Raw genomic sequence first — 22,002 nt, 5'->3', positions numbered from 1 at the left:
CCCGGAGAGAAGAAACCAGCCAGGGGAAGACGGGTGAGGAGTTCAACAAGGAAACATAAATATTTGATCGTGGCCGATTGACAGGGGAACAAAGGGCACAGACGGCATCGCCTCCAGAAACGCTGCTTTCCCACAGAGGGGAGTGGGGTCACTCTGACTTTCTCTACTTATTGCATGTCTTTTGCTTTTTAGTACAGCTGAACTGAAAGTGCCGTTTGTAGAGCGAAAAGGCAAAATAAAAGCACACCTTCACATGTCAGCAGCTCGGTATTATCGTATTCAGTTTCTAGTATTAAGGAGTAGTTCTCATTTATTGGTAGGGATACTACTGTGTATAATAACCACAAATAATATTAACTAGGTCATTAAGTAATAAAGCAGCATAGGCGTTAAGGAATCAACAAAAACGTCAATTATCAAACCCTTTAATCAAGGAAACCAACCAACAGAGAAAAAGGCAAACAGACAAAGAATTCCTCCCTCCCTCCATATCCCATTGAGGATTACAGGTACACACTTTACAGAACATTTATAGGCAAATTAGATTTACCAATTAACTTAATAGGAATTCCTTTGGACAGTGGAAGGAATAAAAAAAAACAAAAAAAAAACAACAACAACTTATACAGCAACATTGGATTCAATGATGAGAACCCCAACACAGCCTAAATAGAAATTTCCCCGACTTTAAAAAATACTTTGTGTTTGAAAATGTAACTTGTTGCACATTTTCTTTATAGTGTAAATAAATATGCAAGAAAATAAAAATGAAGATAGTTTTCTTCTGTTGGTCACAGGCGATGATAATAGGAAGATGACTGCCATCTGTTGAGCAGCAGAAACCTGAAACAGACTCTTTGATCGACTGTGCATGTATCCTGGGCCGAGCACGAAGGATGAGCTCAAAGACAGTGACCACATATCTGGTGACACAAAGTGCAACACAGAGAGGAAAAAAAAAGTCAATTCTGACTGTATTATTGTTTTTTCAACTACACTGTAGCAGCTCCCTCACGTTTCCACATACATTTATTTTATGCCTTTTGTAGGGTTTCCCGGTGAAGTCACATTAATATTATGTACCTATAAAAACAATAAAATAAAAAGGGAAGAATACATAAAGTGTAAGAAATCCTTCCCATTCCTACAGCACAGTGCTCTATAATTATTGATTTCAGGTCAGCTGCAGTCTGTGTGCAATGACTGGACACATTCACATATTCCAGCTCCTCCACACAACAGAACAAACACAATAACATTAATATGATTTCATTTTCCTGCATAACAAGTAAACATCCTTGACCTTGCAGCGGTATGCACTTTTATTTTAAAACATCTTGGCTGCTATGTTGCAGCCCAGAAGGCCCATATTCACCTATCAAAGGCGTTCCACAACTATTATTAGATTCCAAGTCAAGAAATGCCAAACACATGTTCATTTCATCCTCTGAGGCACCTGCACATCAAGCTAAAAATATTTCGGTCGGATAAAAAGCTTTCACATAGAAAACAAACATTTATGTGCCAGGGGACTAGCAGTATTCTGCAGCCAAGAATGTGAACTTCATTCTTTTCAGCCTGGCACAGAGCCGAGGAGGTGCCCTGTTTGTCCCGTCCTCTCCACTGATACTGTGAGACGGCGGGAATGCAGACTTCCTGTGCGAGTGCGCAGCGATGCCACGGCTCTTGTGTTTTCACTCTTACTTATCTATTTTCCAATGCAGAAGTCTTTGAAGATGATATCCAGGATCTCCTCTGGCCCGACCCGTCCAGTGATCCGGCCCAGGCTGGTGAGAGCAAGCCGGACGCCTTCGGCCGCCAGGGCGAGGTCCCGGTCCCGGTACCGCTGATACTGAGCCAGGGAGGCCGTGCACTGCTGCAGGTGTGCCCTGTGGCGGGCCTGGGTCAGCGTGGGGGCACCAGACAGAGGGTCGCCACATCTACAGCAGAAAGTTCAGAGTAAACGATGAACCACAGCTTTGCTTCTCAATTTATAAAAAAAAAACTAACTAAAATTAAACAAGAATTTCAGTGTGAGTGATTACACATATTATTTCATTCATTCATCAAATTATATGATTAAAATACTGTATTATATAATGTATTGTTTTATATAAAATACAATATCTTGCCTATGACCATACATGCTTATTGTCAACTGTGTTTTCTCTTTTTATGATCCCCTCACCAGAGAGTATCTCTACAATTGTTTATTTAGGGCTGAATTGGGTTATTCTACATTATTCAAACATTTGTCTCACTGTAGATCCATGACAAAAAAAAAATACATTTGATTGAAAATTATTTTTTTCTCATCATATAGAAAGCAAAACTTCCACATATTTCACAATATCCCATTCTTTTTTCTTTTTTTTTTTAGGAGTTTTTCTCTATATTTAGGTCAAAAGTCACAAAAATTGAATTTACAGTATCTTAATAATATATATCATATAATAGTAATACATCAGAAGATCAGATGTTTTCCTTTATTTGTAAACTGAAGACACAATCATGAAATTAAACTTTTCTTTCTCCAAGATTTAAATTTTTACATGTTATTAATGTAGAAATAACAAACACAAGAATTTGACTGATGTGATTGGTGCAATGACTAAATAATTACACTGAATTAAAGTGAATGGAATTGAACTTTATCTTATTGTGTTCTCTTGAAAATCTCCTATGATCATTACCTCATTATAAAAGTGTGCTGGATTTCATGTTTTTAACAGATCAGCATCCAGTTTCAACATCCATAAATATACATGTTGAGGACCTGTTTCATGACAATGCAGGTATGACATGGGCAAACGTACATAAATAAATATAATAAATAAAACAGTTTCAGTTTGTAGATGCATCACTCTTACAGCAAATTAAATCAGTCCTAATAGGGACTCACAGCATCTGGACTCTGCGGTGCAGGACAGTGAGGAAATCCGTCAGTCCTTCATGAGTCTGACAGGAGATCAGACAGACAGGAGGGAGTCCAGCGGCTCCGCTCAGCTCCTCGTTTAGCCTCCGTCTCTGCATCTCAGAGAGCAGATCCACCTTGTTCAGCACCAGGAGACACCTGTCTGCAGGGTGATGAGTGGCGAGTAAACACATTGACATTTCTGTCAGTCATTTTTATAATTAAAATCTGACTTTACATTCTGTGACATCTTGGACAATAATACTTAAAAAAAAAAAAAGTAAGTGCAAGCGAGCGCTGCATCAGCACGTTGTAGTGTGCAGAAATAAATTATACATCCGAGCACAATAACTTTCAAAGTAACTGTCCAGTGAGTCTCACTTTTTACACCGACAACCACCGAAACGTCACCTCAGAGTGGAGAAAAAGAAACCAATAAAAGTCATGTGCTCGGCTTTATTCCGCTCGGGGTGCCTTTAAAATGTAGCTTCTATGAGTCGTGGGTCTTTGACATCAAACCTGTATTGGGACGCTGCTGCAGCACAGTCCTGAGGTGCTCCTGCAGGGAGGCCACTGCGCCTCCTTCATCTGAAGGGAGGTGCACACAGTCCACCACCACCAGGGTCAGATCAGCCTGCTCCACCCTGGAGGATAGGAAGCAGCCTTCAGTTTGATTTGGGAAACGCTGAATTGAATAAAATTGTCAAAATACTTTAATTAAGTTGGCATACTTGCAACCAAACTACAAAAGTCCAATCCAGCATATTAGTTAACTGATACTGGCACTTTGAGTAAAGGCTTGATATAATCTGATAAGCTGAAAATAATAAGAAATCATTTAATGTATTTTGCTAGACAAAATGTCACAAATAATCAAATGAGTCTCTCTCAATTTACAATACAAATAAAAAAAAGAAAATGTTGGGAAAATAATGAGTGATGAGTTGCAAATTTCATACAACCATATTCTTTAAAGACAGAAGACAGCACACATGTCAGATGAATAAAGTAAAACACTGCCTGTTTTAAAGACGTTTCCTATTACACAGCATCTGATTTTATTCTTACAACAATATAGTGGATGATCAATGAAAAGAGGAACCTCAGCAGAATAAGCACAAGTGTGAATTACTGACGTGCGATCGGTTAAACAATGTCAGTCTAAATCTTCTGGGATGGATGGAAGCAGATGTTGCTCTAAAACCTCAATGTACTTTTAATTTTCCGGATTTGTCAGCTGCTTATGTCATAGATACGAATTCTTCATACAAGCAGAAATGCATGGATTTCAACAAACTGGAAGGTACCTCTCCCCTGTAGCTTATAAACCACCATATGTGTGGTTTCAATAGAATAATCTTGTATTTAATCAATCTGAATCAGTTTTAGATTGTGGTCACATATGGATTCTTCTGTGCAAGATACTTCAACTTCCATCTGTGTGTGGCAGAACGAACTGTGCTCACAGGCCAATTTCTTGACGTTCGTCTGAGTCGAGTAGTTTCCATTAATAAATCACCCCTGTTCTATTGAAGAAGTGCCAGAGAGCCTGAAGAGCACCAGCATTCAATAATGAAGTGTGGCCTTGCACGCCGAGATGCCCCCTGATGCTCTATAGCAATTAATGATGTTATGTCTTATATCTTTAAATTGTTCACACATATTTTTCTGAAATTGTTCTACAATTTAAGCATTTTTGAAGCTTGATGAAACTATAACCAGTCACCTGCTTGCAGAATATCCTATAAAAATCACAGAGACTATTCATTTGTGCACTTTACCATGTAGACACAGTTAAATTTTTTAAATTTTTTTTAAATGTATGCAATAATGCTATAAATGGGGAAAAAGGGTAATTGTCTGAGCAGGTAACCAGCGGTTGCATCGAAATATAGCTGCCTTGCCATCGTCTGACTGTGTGGAAGCAGCAGGCAGGTCAGAGGATGCTTGTACTCACCACGTCCTTCCTGTAGTGACCCAGGTCACGAGCCTCTGTCCTGCTCGCTGCACAGAACGTTTCCTACAGAACATAAACTGCCCACCCTTCCTAAAGAGCCATCACGTCGGTCAAATAGCTCAAATTGTGAACAAATAACAGATCCTTCTCAAAATGACATATTTTCACGCCTTCCTTTCGAGTTCACACTATTTTTCACTAAAAACCTCCCGACTCTCGCCAGAGCATTAGTTATTTAAAAAAAAAAGTTAGGATATGAAATGTTGGTTTCCCACTCAAAACGAGGACAGGGTCTCTAGAAATATTCTGAGGTTTTGTTTTCACTGTGGTGAAGCCGGAGAGCACATGTATGCAACCACTCTTTATTGTTTTTGTCCTGAAAACTGGCAATATTTTGTATTTTCCTCATTTTCCCAACTGATTAGACATTTTAGTCTATCACAGGGCTAACATAGACAAGCACACTCATTCACAACTGTGTTTGGGCAATGAAGAGATACCTAAAACGTATGCGTTTGGACTGTGAGAGGAAATCAAGCACACTTCTGCACGTGCAAACTCCACACAGAAAGGCACATGAACGCCAGCCACGACACCAGGGGCCATCAAGCCTTTTGAGTCTGAGGGCTACTTGGTGTTGAGTAATGTTGATTTAATTGTCCTGACTAATATTTCCCTGAGGGCTTCCAGGTTCCTGCAGCCACTGCATCAGTTACCCTTGCATAACACTGTCATGTGGCTTTAAAGAAATTAAAAAAGTCCTGAGGATCAAACAAAACAGCGCTCGCTGTTGGAACTCACAGATTCTCCACAACAGTCCCTGTCTTCTTGTTTTACAGCCATCTCCTTGCAGTATCAGTGATTGTTGTGTTTCTTTTGGCTTGTTCGACTCAGATATTCTTGGTTTTGTTTAAATTGGGATTCTTGTAGTTTTAAAATATGTGGGGTTTTTCTTCCATTACATGTATTTGTTGTATTATATCCAGCCACTGTTCCAGTCTATAAAACTATTTTAGTCATTGCTTTGTTATTTAGCCCCAAGATGGCTTAAATGAAGTACTTGGACCATAGCTTTCTTTTTTTTTTTAACTCAGAAATAGCAGTGCTCTCCAGAAAACAGGAGTTTAATGTAACAGTAACCATGAAGAAATAAACTTTGGCTGGTTTTGCTGACTGCTGGTCTCCTGAACAAGATGAAGATCATGAACGACAGCAGAACTGCAGCGCTGCACATCCACAACCATTTCAATATATGCCAAAAGTAACAAGTACAAAAGCTCACCGAAACTTAATTGATTGTAAGAGTCTTCTGAATTTCATTATATCAAACATCTTCTAGCACGTTACTTCTGAAAATAGTGACGCTCCTGTGACGACATGGTGGAAAGTCCGTCATTTGAGTCTCATATGATGTGATCTTCTTTGTTTTCTAAATATATTTTTGGGGTTGATTAAATGCATTATTGGTTTTACTTATTCATTCATTTAATATCAACATCACAAGATGACGTTAAATATAAAAAACATGCACACAACTTAAATATGAACAATTTCGATTTTTTTTCAAACAATTTTAATGATACCTCCTATTAAATTCTTTGTTTGAAGTCCCTTAATCAAAGTTTGTTATATGTTGAACACTTTTTTTTGTGTTGAGAACGGAAATGTGTCAGTCATCTGTCAGTATTACCCTATACAAGTACAACATTCTAATAAATACAAAAGCATTGCCTTTGTTTTTACAAGCAGACTTACATTTTTACTAAACAACTAAAACAACAACTGATAATACTACTATCTCCTACAATTGATGGAAGCTTTAACCACAACAAATTCAAATTAAATAAAAATGTGTCGGTGTAACTGTCTTATAGAAGTTGATGTAACGTTTGCATAGAGTGAGGTGTACATACATCTGCCTGTTTGTGTATTATAAAGCAGTGACGACGACATCTATTCTTCACTAGCGTAAACAGTTGTCAGTAGATCGCCATATGAAAAGCCTCTTAGTGGCAAATGCTCTTGAAGAAGGAAAGGTGACTCTTCATTGTGCAACCTCCTGACAGTGTTTGTCTCCATGTATTTTTAACCACGGCTCAGCATTACTATAAACTCTGGAGGTTACAGACTTGACAAAAATGTAACATGAGGAAAAGAAATGACTTATTTCTTCCTTTCTTTGTCTTCAAGGACATATTCCACTGGCCACGAGGCTAATTTGTTTGTTAAATTATCCACGTGTGCACAGCACAGCACATGTCCACACGTACCATTGTCCTCTAACCTGAAGTGAAACATCCCTCAAATGTCTTTTTGTCCAGCTGTTGGTTGAATTTATAAGATGATGGAAATAATCGACATTATATTTTTATAAAGTATGCCTCCTTCTACCTTTCCCGGGCTCGACGTACTCCTTCTCTCTCCACCAGGTCCGCGCTGTCTCTGAGGCCCGCTGTGTCGCTCAGGAGGACAGGGAAGCCACCGATGTCCAGCGCCGTCTCCACAACATCTCTGGTGGTCCCAGCAATGGGAGACACAATGGCCGCAGGTCTCTGGCCTGCATTAAAAAAAAAACTTTAATCATGAAGATGATGGATCATGTTTTAAAATAAAAGCCCATTTATTTATTTATAATGAACACGCATGTTTTTATACAAACAGATCCATGATTACAATTTTATCTGTTACTGAACTGAAAATGATTTACGCATCTGTGAGGGTCTCATGGTCTCATGGTTTTTGTAAATCAGTGAAAAACATGTCCTGGACCTCTGACTTTTCATGCACTTTGGACATTGTAGCTTCATATCAGACGGCAACTGAAGCTTAAAGTTATTTCTAGATTAATCAATTGCCTCATCGGCCACTCCAATAAAATTGTAATCAAAATATTTTTGCTACTTTCTGGAAGTTTTTTTTTTTTTTTTTCATAAATATATTACAGTTTGGTTTTTTAAGGGTACTGAGGAGCTCACATTACAAATGTGGGATTGTCTGGTGAATTTTGTTGGAAAGTCATACTGTGAAGTCCTGTCCTGTGAGAAAATAGGGTATTTTCTAAAACGCTACGTAAAAGGGGTTGTGCCATTCCGACCACCAGTATATGACTGAAAAACCTTCAGTTTATTACCCACGTAAATTAAGAACCTGGAATACATGGTATATGGAACTAGAATGAGCTCATTAAAAGTAATGAAAAAAATACAAGTTATTTATTTCAATTACCGAAACCATAAAATGGCATCCATTATACTCCATTATATGAAAAAATTTAAAAAGTCTTTAAATTAATGTCAGCCTAAGTACTTGACTACTTCTGCAAACTCTTAAATTTGCTAATTAAACTGAGTAAAAATGACAGTAAAATGACAATAACAGCAACAAACTGGGACACTCCCACTATATTGTATGATTCTGTCCTCTTATATTCTCGGCCCAATAAAGCACAGGGGCTGTGTGTCCATGCTGACTGTTACAGTGCAGCCCATCACACAGACTAATGAATGGGAAAGAATAACAGGATTATATTTGAAGTTTGACAAATGTGCCTATTATTCGGATGGGAGGTTCTCACAAACTCCTGCCAAGCTTCAAGTCTTGATGCGATCTAAATTACTCCAGGTAACAATATCCAAAACAAACACGCCCTGTCAATGTTGCGGGCCGATAGGGACTGGGAACACACAATTAGGAACGAGAGTGATTTAGAGCGTGTTCATTTAAACACAACAGAACTATTGTGACAAATATGTTTATGTACATTCATTTGCTTGTAATAAATCACAGCTTTAAATTATATTTATTACAGACAAAGTAATGACCATCATCAAGGGCTGAGCAGCAGCTAAAACAATACAGAACACATTGGATAAATGCTCCGGATCTTTAGATATCTTCCATGAAAATATAATATTTAACAGTGAAAGCTGGGATTTGCTCCACAATAAAACTTCATAATTCCTGACGTTACTGTACCTGCGTCTTCTACCAGTTTCTTGAATTCTTTAACTTGACTTGCAGAAAACAAAACTACTTCTGATGATAATGTGAGCAGTGCTTTATTGCTAAAGTGGACATTCCTGACTCCTCACAGTAAGAGAACCCACATTAAATTCTGCTTCCGGGTCTTTGTGTTGTGAGACTGCAACTCTACTACCATCTTTTCCTGGTAGTTAGAAAGCCACAATCCAAAGAAAAGTTTCCCATCAAGTGGATATTTCTATGATGCCATTTGCTGAACTGTCCATCCAGGTTGAAATCTGTCTGCCAGCCACTGTTTGTCGAGATAAGCTCAAACCAAACAACCCAAACTTTAGATAAAGCAGTTCTTGGACATGGATGAATGAAGTGTGAATTATGGGCTCAATTTAAAGCAAAACCATCATAAGTAAAGGGACTCGGGGGGGAAAAAACTGGTCTTCTTTTTTAGAATTTTCTCTCACCAACAATCTTTTATCGAGAAGACTTAACTCTCATTGTCCAGGGAAAAAACAAACTACATTTTCACTTCACAGTCCATGCTGCTTACAATATGATAGATGCTGCATTCCTCCTCCCAAACTGGGGCTGGAGGCAACAGTGAACAGAAACATCTAGTTATGAGGGTTGAAGTCTAAATGCACTGCATCAATGTGACGTTTCTTCTTAGAAGGGTGTGTGTGTGTGTGCGTGTGTGTGTGTGTGTGTGTGTGTACAGGTTCTTACATAGTGTGTTCAGGAGGCTACTTTTGCCTGCGTTGGTGTCTCCTGCGATGACCACCTGGATTCCACTGCGCAGCCTCTCACCCCTTCTCTCGTCCTTCAGGTGTTGTAACATCTCTGCTTGCAGCTTCTTCAACGACGTGTCCACTGTTTACCGTTTTGCAAAGACAAGGCAGAAAAACATAAAAAGAAAGCAGGACATGACGTAAGTTTCGTATTGGACTTCACTTTCGTGGCCTTGTGAAAGGAATTTCAGTCCTTTGAAGGAAAAAAGGCCAGTTCACCAGCGTCTGACACCTTTCGTCTGGACTGAATGTGGGTCATGGACATGCTTCTTTCCGTGCAGGACCAGAGTGGAAAAACGGTTTTGACAACACAACGTGTCGACAAAGGAGAATTTTTCTTGGGGCAAAAAATTTGATTTTCTGGAGAACACCGATGTAAGTCGCACACGTGAATTCGCCACACTTTTATTGACGTGTGACAACAGTTGAAAATATTTCATACTTAGCTCGCAGGTTAAATTAACATATGAAAGAATTTATGCCAGGTCTGGTATTTTGGGAAACTAATCTATCACTATTTGCAGCAGCGGGGCATGAGCCGTCATTTCCTGCCACCAAAAATAAACAATCTTTTTCTGGCTTTGTGTGTTGAACCTTCACAACAGTTGAGGCCTCTGAAGAGCTGTGGCAGTGCCAGACAGCTGGCGGCAGACTCCGGGGAGGCATCCCTTACTCTCTCACACAAACACACACATGCACGCAACACACACGGCAAGCTTGGGAAAACCTAGATATAGAAAGCACTGTACGGTGTTGCTGACAGCACTACCTCTGTGATTGACATGAAACATTGTCTTTGAAGATAAGGCTCATGCCCCCACTGTCCCACCAGCCTTCTTGCCACACTTCCTAAGGAAATTGTGCTTTGGGTGGTTGGATGTTGACGGGTTCTCCCTGCAGTGGAGCAAACTAGCCGGTTGGCCAGTTGAAGATCCAAACAGGAAAGCCAGCCAGACTCTTCTCCCTTCAGAGAGAAACAGAGCCATCGGACCCCCCCAACACACACACATGCCCAAAAGCCCACGGGATGACGGTCCAGTTGTTTGTGAGCAGAACAAAGGGTCAGAGTGCATACATACCTTGGTTTAAAACCCCATCCTCGATAAGTTCATCCTCGCTGAAGTCGATGAAGGCCTCGACATGCGCCAGACACTGTGAGTCGAACAAAACAGAGAAGACAGCAAACTCACTGAGACGAGTACCAAATTAATAGTTTTCTTATATTGCTCAATTAACCGAGGACCCAACAATCAGGACTATATAATAAAAAAGAAAAAAATTGATAAACAATGCATGTATGGCTCATATGGTGTGTGTTGACATGAAAATATTACTCCATTAGTAACATTAACCGATAGTAATAAATACGTCATTGGAACTCCAGTGATGCTTTGAAATGGGCGAAAAAAAATAAAAAAATGCAGATTCTAAAGAAAAATATATCAAACTGTAAAATAAACAAGCCAGGTGTACCTGAAAACAAGTCTAAAACTGAAAAATACATTTTGAGTAAAGAAAAAAACAAGGTTGTCAGGGGTATTTTTGCAGAGCATACGGTGCATTTTGTTTTCAAGTTGAGTGAGAAAATCAAGAAAATCTGAGAAAAGGAAATGGAACTGTTCATAAATAGAAATACATATAAATCACTACTTGAATATATTGATTGAGTGTCAATTACAATTTCACAGAAAGAAATAAAGAACTGGTGTGTTAGCAAATCCCCCAACAAGAGTCAAACACATACAGAATGTATGAAAAGTGCAGCAATTTATCACAACTAAAAACGTCTTATTTAGACATTTTTAATTTGGGGAAAATAAGACCCACGTTTTTTCCCCACATAAATAATGTATCATATCTCCCCCTCTCTCTATATATCTATCTAACATGTAATATCAATCTTTCAAACGTCACTACCAAATTTTTGTGACTCGACAGAGGGAAAAGCACTTCAGTTTGTCCACCAACAGTGCTGATCGGTATCTTGATGGACACTGCGGAACATAAACACAATAGTGGTATAGCTGCACAAAAACAGGAAGCATCAGACTCCCACACTTTAATCCACTGGAAAACGTTGGAAGCCACTGGTTAGAAAAGGTTGCATTGTTTGAGTCAAATGACAGTTTGACCCCTAACATCACGCAGGTGATCATAATGATCGGATTTCTCCAAAATCGGAGCCAAAAATAAGCATGTGTTGTTAATTACTTCTAGGAATCAAGCCGAACACTTTCTCGAGGGAGAACATCTGGACTCAATCATTTCTGGTTCCACGTTTTTTTTAACGCTCACTGAAAGTTCACAGTAGAGGACAAGCTTGGCTCACATCCATGGAGTTGAAGCATTTATCTGCGGTCATTGACCCACCGCGGCAGACTGCCTGCAACTGCCTCCGTCAGCATTTAATCTAGGTGATGTATAATAAGATATAACAACACACCTACTGTCATATCAGCTTGATGAGCTTCCTGTAAGTAATTTCAAAACCCATTAATTGCCGTTATCACTTATGGTTTTGCATCATGGCTGCTGTCTCGGCCTGGCTACCCTTCAAAAGAGACCCTTGATATCAATAAGGCTTGCCTGGTTGAACAAAAGCTTGGAATTAAAAACTAATAAAAATGCATCATTTTGACATCAGTGCACTGTATTTAGGCTGACTTGCATGCATTAAGACACAAATGGGGCTTTAGTTGGCTGTGAACTGGGAGTCACTGTTGGAGGACTTGCTCAAAGTTTCAGCTGAAGCTAAAAACACATGACTGTAGGTCTGCCCCTACGGAACAAAACACAACAAAACATTAAACAAAAGTGTCATTAACTCTAATTTGAGCCTTACAGAGGTACAGGATCTTTTTGTGTCTCGTTTTTCACCATCCGAGGACTGACTCATCCGTCTGCTGCCTATTTATACATACACAATACAGGATATACTTTACAGATAAGGAAAACAATACTGTCGCACAGAATATATCAACGTCTTGATTGTGTGACTGTGGTACCTGCCGGACACACCACAGCTGCGCTTACCATGATTCCCAGAGGCACACAGACGGAAAAAAATAAAAATCAATCACATGTGTGTGTGACAAGTGAGAAGTGGAGGAACAGCAGCTATATATATATATATATATATATACATACATCACTCACAAAAATACTTTCTGCAGAGACAACAGAACCACCACATTCCATAGTTAAAGCTGGGGATCGAGTAGGGATCAAGTACAAATACATGGTAACAGGTTATTTAGATCATTTTTTTTTCTTTTTTCTTTACACAACTCAGGACATAAACAAATGTTCCAACTTGTAGAGTGTTTTTCGGGTCCAGATCAGAAGTTAAAAAAAAAAAAAAAAAAAGGATAACAGTCTGCACATTAGATCACTTTGGTGGTATTTTTACCAGCTTGAAACTCACCGAAAGCTTTTAAAACTTTCAGAAAACAGAAATTCAACACTAAAGGTAGATATGATATCAAAGATATATCTCAAGAATTATAACCAATATGTGTACAATATGCACAATATGTACAGTGCGTACTAAAACTGTACATGATTTACAAACCCCAATTCTAATGTAGTTCAAACATGTAGGATTGGAAATTTAAAAAAAAAAAACAAGAAAAAAAAAAACAACTGACTACAATGATTCCCAAATGCTTTCATAAAGTTTATCATTTCATAAGTTTGGACCAACAGGTCTGTGCTGCTTTTAGAAATTACTCTAGAATTTGTGTTCAAATAGTTCAATAGTTTGATCTACTTGTTTCATGTTCACCAGGGTCCAGTTGGCTGCAACCACATTTCACAAAGTCTTTCAGTTAAGAGGTGAAACATCTTCTAAAGCTCAAAGAAGTCATGTTACCTTCTTAAGGCAGGAATCAGGGATAGCTTGGCCTGGACGACAGAGACTTCACAGATCTGTGTCCAAAGATGTACCACAATAAGAGCAGTTGCACCAGGATTTGTTTTAACCAAATCAAACCTGACAGATGAATACGCCCTGAAACCCTCCAAGGTATAAACGGACAAATCTGCTATACGTGAAGAATACCGTTTTTTAATTTCAAACATTTCTTAAATATGTTGCTGCCCTCAATCTGTTTCACTTTCAGCTCCATGTGTTGTACTTGTTCCTACCACAGAAGGACTTGCATTGTTACTATGTGCAGAGCAATGGAAACCACTGCATGGGCTCAGATATCAAATGAATGTCTGTGACCACAGCTCACACGGAGTACGTCAAGTGATATCGTTCAAAGAGGAAACCATAAGTGATGGAAGCCGAAGATGAATCTTTCTTGGTCCAAAACAAATTCTAAAATATACAGAAATTATTTGAAATACTAATCTCTACTTGGATTAATAGAATGTTTACAGTCGTGATGCGTAATTAATGGATTGTGGTTCCATCATCAAACTGAATGTTTGTTGCTGTGACATTGGCATCAGCAGGAGTGCGATTCTATTTGCTGTTTCAGCATTAGTACAGCATATACAAATAAACTACCGTTTGTAATGCTTCTAGGCAGTAAATCTCCTCCCGGTGGAAATCCTATGAAAGTGGTGCCCATTTGCAAGAACATTTGCCGGATGAGTGGCACAGCCGAGTATGTTGGTTAATCCCATGAAAATAATCTCTGCTAATATCAAACAGCTTTTCCCTGCCGTTGCGACCACCTCCTGTTTTGAACTTCTTGTACCGCCAGGTACTGACAATGATCCAGAGGAGGACTGTAATGTTTATTAGTATCATGTGATGTGTAATGTTTATTGATCAGTCCAGATTCTGCCAACAGCACTTTGGGTTGAAGGGTCAAGGTCTGGAGAATACTGGGAAGGTTTTACCCACTGCTACACCAACAGTCACGTATGAAGGTGAAAGAAATGTCATGATGTGGAGATACAAATCCTGCAGTGGAGACACGAGGCTCGCTGTCGTTTGAGGCAATGCAGAGATATTGAGTTTCAATTCTGCTTCCAGTGGAAAATCAAGGTCTCCACAATCTGCAACTGAACATTATCCTTAGAAATGCACATGATATCGAGTCTATTGTTTGTTAAATTAATAAACTGTTCAATTGCCAACATGTCTTGTTTCTTCAGAGTTCCACTGTTCCATCCATCAAACACAAAACATAAAAAGGTGTTAAGCACTGGGAGAGAAGGTTTGGAAAAGTTTTGATGGGTGCCATCCACCATACTCATCTGACAACCGCATGTTACTTCATCATCTAAATAGTAAATAATCAGGCCTCCCAGTGCTATAAGACTTTCTGGATAAAAGGTTTATTGCCAAACAGCATTGTTACAACAAATAAATAATCTGCCAAACACACATTCCCCAACTGCTTTGTGTAGTTTCATTCAAATTCATCAGGTCATAAACCAAAATACAAGTTATAACCACAATTGGTCGTTAAGCAAAGTGTAATTATCACTAGAATTATTCAAATAGTTGCTGAAGAGAAATAATGCTTTGATTTTCACTTTTCTTGGATATATTCAAAACAAACACATAAATGTATCCCTGTACGGCACTCGCAGTCGGAGCTGGACAGAAAAACATCCACAACACAAACTGGGGCCACATAAAAACAGGAAGCTTCAGATTCCTCTGACTGAATCCAGAAGCAGTGTGTTTCAACAACAGCTGTGGATACACAATAAAACAAAAGCATTTTCTGGGCGTGAAAATGACTGAGACATGACCTACAGCACAATACAGACACGTTCTTTCCAAAGCCTCTTCAGGGAAAGCTTGAGGAGCATAGCTTGTTCCTGCTCAAGAGAATAAAAGAAAAGAGGAATAGTGGGATTCCAAGTGATGGTCAAGCAAATATGTCTCTATTTTAGATTCAGCTGCCAGACATGTTCTGAGAGCTTCTATTTGTAGGGAAGTCAGGTGGCAACATTGAATTATTTTGTAGGCTTTAGTCGTCAACAAAACCCAATTTTAATATTGTGTGTGTGTGTGTGTGTGTGGCACTTAAGACAGCTGAGGTGATTAAATGCACTATGAAAGCAAAGTTTATTTACTATATCCTTTTCTCTAATTTATCTACAGTCAAATGCAAATATACACTTATGAAATTTTGTAAAAGCTTTTCAGTTAGTGTGTGAGAGACAGACCAAAATAAATCCAATATGTAGAATAACTGTCCTGAGATATGTAAATTGCGCTATATCCACACTTCAGAGGTTCAATCCTGATTTTTTATTTTTTTTTAATCATCTGAGTACCTACAGTTCTGTCTGTCCAACAAGGCTAAATAAGGTCTCTGGCAGTACGATCAGTCCATGTCATTTTAGAAAACATACTCGCTTCAGTCTGTTGCTCCAGTCCTGATAAAGGCGCCCTAAATCTCCGGACATCTGTCGAAGGGCCTGTCTCCTCTGGGCTTCTGTCTCAGCGTGGATCAGATCCCCGAGTCCTTCAACCTTCAGGTGGAAAGACAAGTCACATTAGAAAATCTGTTCCAAACATCCTTTTATTTTTAGAGGCATAACCATGATTAAAAAAAAATCCGTTGACAATAAAAAACTATTATAATTTAATTGAAACACACCTTTTTATAACGGATTTCTTGTATTTGGAAGAAAGACATATCAAAACAATAAAATTCTACATATAATAGTATTGATGATATTGATTTGTAAAAAAACCCAACAGAAAACACATAAAATAGAACAATTCTGCTGTTTTTCCCAATGGATCCCAAAAGCAATGAAAAATAAAAAGAGAAGGCAGAACAGTTTATCTATCTAATCACATTAAATAATGGGATAAACAATTTTACTGTTTTAGGTTTTTTTTTTGTCAGGAATAATTTTGGACCCCTAACTGAACATTTTTCGAGTTATGTTGAGTGTTTGTTTTTTTTTGCAATTCTCTTTTGTTTTATCTCATTATAGATAAAATTCAATCAGTAGTTAAATTTTATGATGTAAAAAAAGCTACTGAGGTATTTGTTTAATGTTCAGGGAACCCCTTTGATAGTTTGCTTTTTTTAATGTTTGCTTTTTTTTTATGAATCTTTGACAGTCAAATTAAATACCTTTTTCCTGGTAATGCGTGTAAAAGTTTGGATTTGTTCAGACCCTGCTTATTCCAGTTCCCCAGAAACACGGAGGTCATAAAAACGTTTCGATACACAAGTCTTAAGTTTGTCACCACTTGCCTCCGTTAAATCTAACTTTCCAGCCTGAAAGGCTCTCCGAGTGAACTCCCCAGCTTCAGCAGGCCTCATGCCAGACACGCTTCCTGCAAAACACGCACACAACCACAAACATGTAGAAATGCACGTGGCGCAACGTAGGCATTCGTACACACACACATACACACACGCACACACGCACACACACGCAATCAGGCAAGGATCAAATGTGGGGTCAGTGTTTCCCTCAGAGTTCACCTTGACTGGTTAAAAAGGTCGTGTGTTCTTTGTCTGCTCAACCAATATTCAAACATCATGAAGGAAGATGATATAACACAAAAATCATTTAGCAGATGAGTGGTTAGAATATTTTTTTCAGATTTGATCTTCTCACAAACATTTTACCAGGTGTTCCTTGTCTTTTTTGCAAAAGAAAACCTGTGAATATTCATCGGTGTCTTGTACAGTGTTGTAACGGCCACTTATATTCCTGTTTAAATTATTGCTATTAACAGTTAGAAATCGTTACAAGGTGGTAAAAAGTGACAGGTTTTCACCAACATTTCTGCTTTATGCAAGACTGCCCTCTAGGAGCGCAATAAGTGAAGTGCAGTCAAAACACTTTCTGTCAATCAAAGGAGGAGTGCCATGCTTGCCAATATGAATATTCTAAGTATCTCAGAAATGGGAATGCATGTGTCACTTTTCTCTTTTAAGTCACAGCGACGGATAGCCACATGACTCAACCAGATGTGGCTTTGAAAATTTGGTTAAAGGGATTTGAGGCTATGAATATGCACATAAACTAAACACACCCTGCAAACTGATGATGCGTGACATGATGCATGTGATATGGCTGTCGTGTGTCTGTGTGTCTGTGCTTGAGTCTTTTCCTTAACTCGTCCCTCCCTAGGTACCGCTTACTTCTTAATCCTCCTATCAGTAACTGATTGGTGCAGCATCATGCTCATCAAGTCACAGTGAATAAAAGTAAACATGGAGGGGGTAGGTGCCACCCGAGGGCCATTCTACAGCTTGTAGACTGTGTGTGGGCTGTTAACTGCTGGAGTCGGGAGCTTATATCTTTCATGGAGCGAATTTGATTATCCTCTTTTAGTTTGGGATTCAGTTTGGGTTTGGATATAAAGTCAATATTGTCAGTTTTCCTACTTCGGCGGGTTATCCTGTTTCTTATGAAGTGCATGTCAGGAAGTATTTTGCCGTTACTAACAAAATGACAAATCTTTGTTCCTGTACTTTTTGGAGTATTTATTTTGTAACATCTTTTAACACTCACTAACACACATATCAAGAACTTTTATGTCCTAACAATTTCACAACACAGGTGTCACTTTAGGTTTGATTTCAGTTTTCATTTTTAGAATTGCAATGCAATGTTTGACTATTGCTTTTTTTTTCTTTTTTTTTTCTACAAGGGAAAGTTGTAATATAAATAAATTTCCTTCTAAAAACAAATTACAGTATATCCCTGCTATTTTACATGAGTAGATTCAGAGCAGCGCATGCATCCTCCATGAATGGTCTTAATTGACAAAAGTCTTCAATGCCCAGCAAATAAAAAAAGCAGCTAGTAAAAATGTTCAATGAAAAGCTCTTTACACACTTTGGTTACTAAAGACGTGTACTTCTTCACATTCACTGCAAGAAAGAACTTTAATGAAAGAGTCTTCATTTAATTTCTTTTTTTTTTTTCCACACATACAGAAAGTGTATTTTTACTTAAGGGTGTAACAGCAGGTTTATTTGTTAGGCTGCATCACACTTTATTTAATCATTGCATACTAAAATGGACATCTCTTTCTTACCTAGAGCCTGCAGGACCGCAGTAATAACAGCAGCACCACCGTGGATGTGGAACTCCACGCTGTCTTCTCCAGTGAAACTATGAGGAGCTAAGGGTATGAACAAAAGTGAAAAAACATTATCAAGAAGCATTTATGGAGCATTAAGTCCCTATTGTGACGGCCAATAACATGACTGAGAGAACAACTTAGTAACATTTTATGGAAGATCAATATTCATCCATTAATATATACTCAATCGTAGTGGTCCAGTGGTTCCCAATATATTATTTTTCTGCAACCCCCCCCCCCCCCCCCCCCCCAGATTGCTTCTGTGAAAAGAGGAGAAAAAGTCTTCTTGTATGCTCTAGTGGTGCACCCAAAGGGCAAGAAGGCCCTGAACCACAGGTTGAGAATCACAGATCTAAATTAGTAAGGCTGTTACTGGTTAATGTTCATCAATGTGTGATACGAAATACAGTTGAGACAAGTAAATATGATAATTGTCATCTGATTTATTCCCAGTAACGGTGTATAATTGTGTGTGGTGCTGTGTTTACGTCACCCAATGAACCTCCACAAAGAAAGTTTTATATGTGTGTGTGTGTGTGTGTGTGTGTGTGTGTGTGTGTGTGTGTGTGTGTGTGTGTGTGTGTGTGTGTGTGTGTGTGTGTGTGTGTGTGTGTGTGTGTGTGTGTGTGTGTGTGTGTGTGTGTGTGTGTGTGTGTGTGTGTGAAAATACCTGGGAACCACAGTACCAGTCCGCGGTCCAGCACTTCTTTTGAAATGGGGTCTGTGATGCTGCGTAACAGGGCAGTGCGTGGAGGAGGAAGGCGGCGTGTGAGACCAGCCATGCACCTGAGAGCTGTAGCTGTGGCAGGACCACTGACACGCACCACGGCTACGCCACACCTCCCGTGACCAGACGACAATGCAAAGATGGTGTCAGCATCAAACAGTCCTGAAGGGGCTTCGTCGCAAGTCGACAGGACTCTGGAGAGTGGAGTTCCTCTGAAGGAGATATAAAAGGGCAAAACTGAGGTTAACATTCTGAGACAAAGTATATGGAATAATTCAGATTTTTCAAGAATAGTCTACAATATATCACACAAATTTGGAACATCAGAAAAGATGTAGAAAAACATAAATATGTATTATTATCATCCATCCCTCTTTTAAAATTCTTAATCCTGTGCAGGGTTCCAGGGCAGGGTACAAAATGGACAGGTCTCAAGTCCATCACAGAGAGACGGACAACTACACCCATTCCCATTCACATCTAAGGCAAATTAGGGTCACCAATTAACCTCAAATGGACCCAAGGAGGAAATGGGGAACATATGCCCACACTGAAGCAGCATTTGCACCCACGATGTTTCGCTGTGAGGCGAGAGCACGAACCATAACAATAATCATCATTATTAATAACAGCATCAACATCTTTTATAAATAGGACAGACAATTTAGAAACTGACTAAACATAATTATGAGTCTCTCAATGTTTTTGTAAAACTAAAAAGATATTACAAGGTCAGACTACAACAGTCTGAATTTTCTCTACTCAAGTTAGATTTAACTTAAAATAACAACGACTGCTAATTCAGACATTGATTTGCATACTAACCTGATTTTGCTGTGCAGACACACGAAGGAGCGCAAACAGTCTAATCTGACTCCAAATTATGTAGATAAAGAAATAAATAAAACACATCCAACAAACCTTGTCCCCAGTTTGTGGACAGCAGTTCTCCACAATCCTCGATACATGGATGAAAGTGGCAGCATTTTTATAAGACTGACATTGTTACACTTGATCTGCTCTTACAATAATTAATGTAACTACATTCCACACCGTCAGTACTGTTTCTGTAGAAAATGTAAACGTTAATCCATTTGAATTATCCATTGATTTATAGAATTAATGTTAATGAACTAACTCAAACTCAAACTGCCTCTCTGTGTACCACCAGCAGCAGCAGCAGGAACCAGTCGCTGCTCCCCCATTCTGATTGGTTACTGGTTACTACGGCGTCTCTCCATCCTGGAATCCTATTGGTTTGAAATATGTCCGTCTGCTCTCCGCCCCGCCTATAGTGCGCATCTAAATCCTGTCCGTAATACCATATTGAAAGGTTCCGGCTTCTTCAACTAAATGTATCAAATGTATAATTACAGTATATTCATCATAGAAATAGTGAAAAATAAACCATATAAAAATCAGTAACAATACTCAGAGGTCTTGTGATTAACCTTTCATTCAAAATTCCATTAAACTGTTTTCTGGCGATAATCTAATGCTTTGATGAGTGTAAAGGTCACTTTAAGGTGATAGTAATGAAGATCCATATGCATCAATTTGTAGTTTTACTTCTTACTCATAGAAAGGAATATCATTGCACTTAATGTTACCAAACATGTATCTCACATATCTAGTAACAGTTCATAATAATACTTATATAACAGCAGAAAATGTCTAAGAAATTCCTCTCAAAATCAGAGGTATCCAAATCATCCATCCATCCATCCATCTTCAATCTTTAGTCCAACATGCAAATAATTTTAGAGGATTTCCTCCTGGGATTAAAAAAAGTACTGTGATCTTGATTCTGAATATATGTCTAATGTGGGAAGGTTCCTTCAGTGTCAAAGTGTCTGATATAATTTTAACAATGTTGTATAAAAGTAAACGTAAAAACAATGTAGGTCGTTTAATTAGTTTGTTTGGTGAATCGATTACAATACCCTTTTTAAATGAAATTTTGGTCTGCATAACAATTCAGTTTAAAACTGTTTTTATTTATAGAACACCATTGACAGCACAATCACTTCACAACCCTTAATCTTTTACAGCCCAGGCAATAATATATAGAAAAATATACTGTGGCCAAATACCTGAACAAATGATCCTGGATTGTGTGAAGAAAGCTCAGTACCACTAGAAACCCATGCTGGCACAAGAAGAACAAGCAAATCCCCGACACAGACACAGTCTGGAAGACCAGGACTATTTTCTGAGGCTCCAGAATTTAACCAGTGAAACAACAAGCCACCCTGCAAAAGCTTCCAAATCTAAATAAACCTAACAAAATGTACACTTCATCATTACTTTTATTCAGTGTACTCACTTGTACGAATACTTTACATAAACCTGTGAAGGGCTAAATAATGCATGTACTGCCGAAATGTGAGTCTGTTGTGCTCGTTGAGATTTCAGTCTGTTTAACTCAGTGTCACACCTGTTTATGGTTAATGATCTGACATAACACAAGACAAGTGCATAATTCTTCGTTCAAGAGGTTACCACACTTCAGCTCAATAAATTCGATTTTTTTCTTCTTCTCTTTTTCTGTTTTGAAACACAGACTATAAACTGGCACATCAGGAACATATGTCTGTTTTT

At 38.6% G+C, this 22,002-nt stretch overlaps 1 protein-coding gene across 3 annotated transcripts; it reads right to left on the bottom strand.

The window, feature by feature from the left end:
• Window positions 1-410: 410 nt before the first annotated feature.
• Window positions 411-20,609, bottom strand: gtpbp3 (GTP binding protein 3, mitochondrial). 3 transcript variants are annotated; one of them, XM_080473207.1, is made up of 12 exons: window positions 20,323-20,609; window positions 19,345-19,613; window positions 18,627-18,713; window positions 16,825-16,907; window positions 15,965-16,084; window positions 10,717-10,789; window positions 9,576-9,719; window positions 7,263-7,428; window positions 3,434-3,558; window positions 2,903-3,077; window positions 1,705-1,940; window positions 411-923 (listed from the first exon to the last, which is right to left on the bottom strand). In XM_080473207.1, the coding sequence occupies exons 1-11, from the start codon at window positions 20,385-20,387 to the stop codon at window positions 1,709-1,711; spliced, it is 1,539 nt and encodes a 512-aa protein (XP_080329333.1). In that variant the 5' UTR covers window positions 20,388-20,609; the 3' UTR covers window positions 411-923; window positions 1,705-1,708. The 3 variants fall into 3 exon arrangements, with proteins under 3 accessions (XP_080329333.1, XP_080329334.1, XP_080329332.1); XM_080473208.1 differs by having other exon boundaries at window positions 20,227-20,582; XM_080473206.1 differs by having other exon boundaries at window positions 411-1,940.
• Window positions 20,610-22,002: the final 1,393 nt, after the last annotated feature.

This window comes from Lipophrys pholis (genome assembly GCF_963383615.2).
Source record: "Lipophrys pholis genome assembly, chromosome: 10".
Classification (NCBI taxonomy): Eukaryota; Metazoa; Chordata; class Actinopteri; order Blenniiformes; family Blenniidae; genus Lipophrys; species Lipophrys pholis.
The sequence above is the reverse complement of the archived record's forward strand: the minus strand, read 5'-3'. Positions and strand labels throughout refer to the sequence as shown.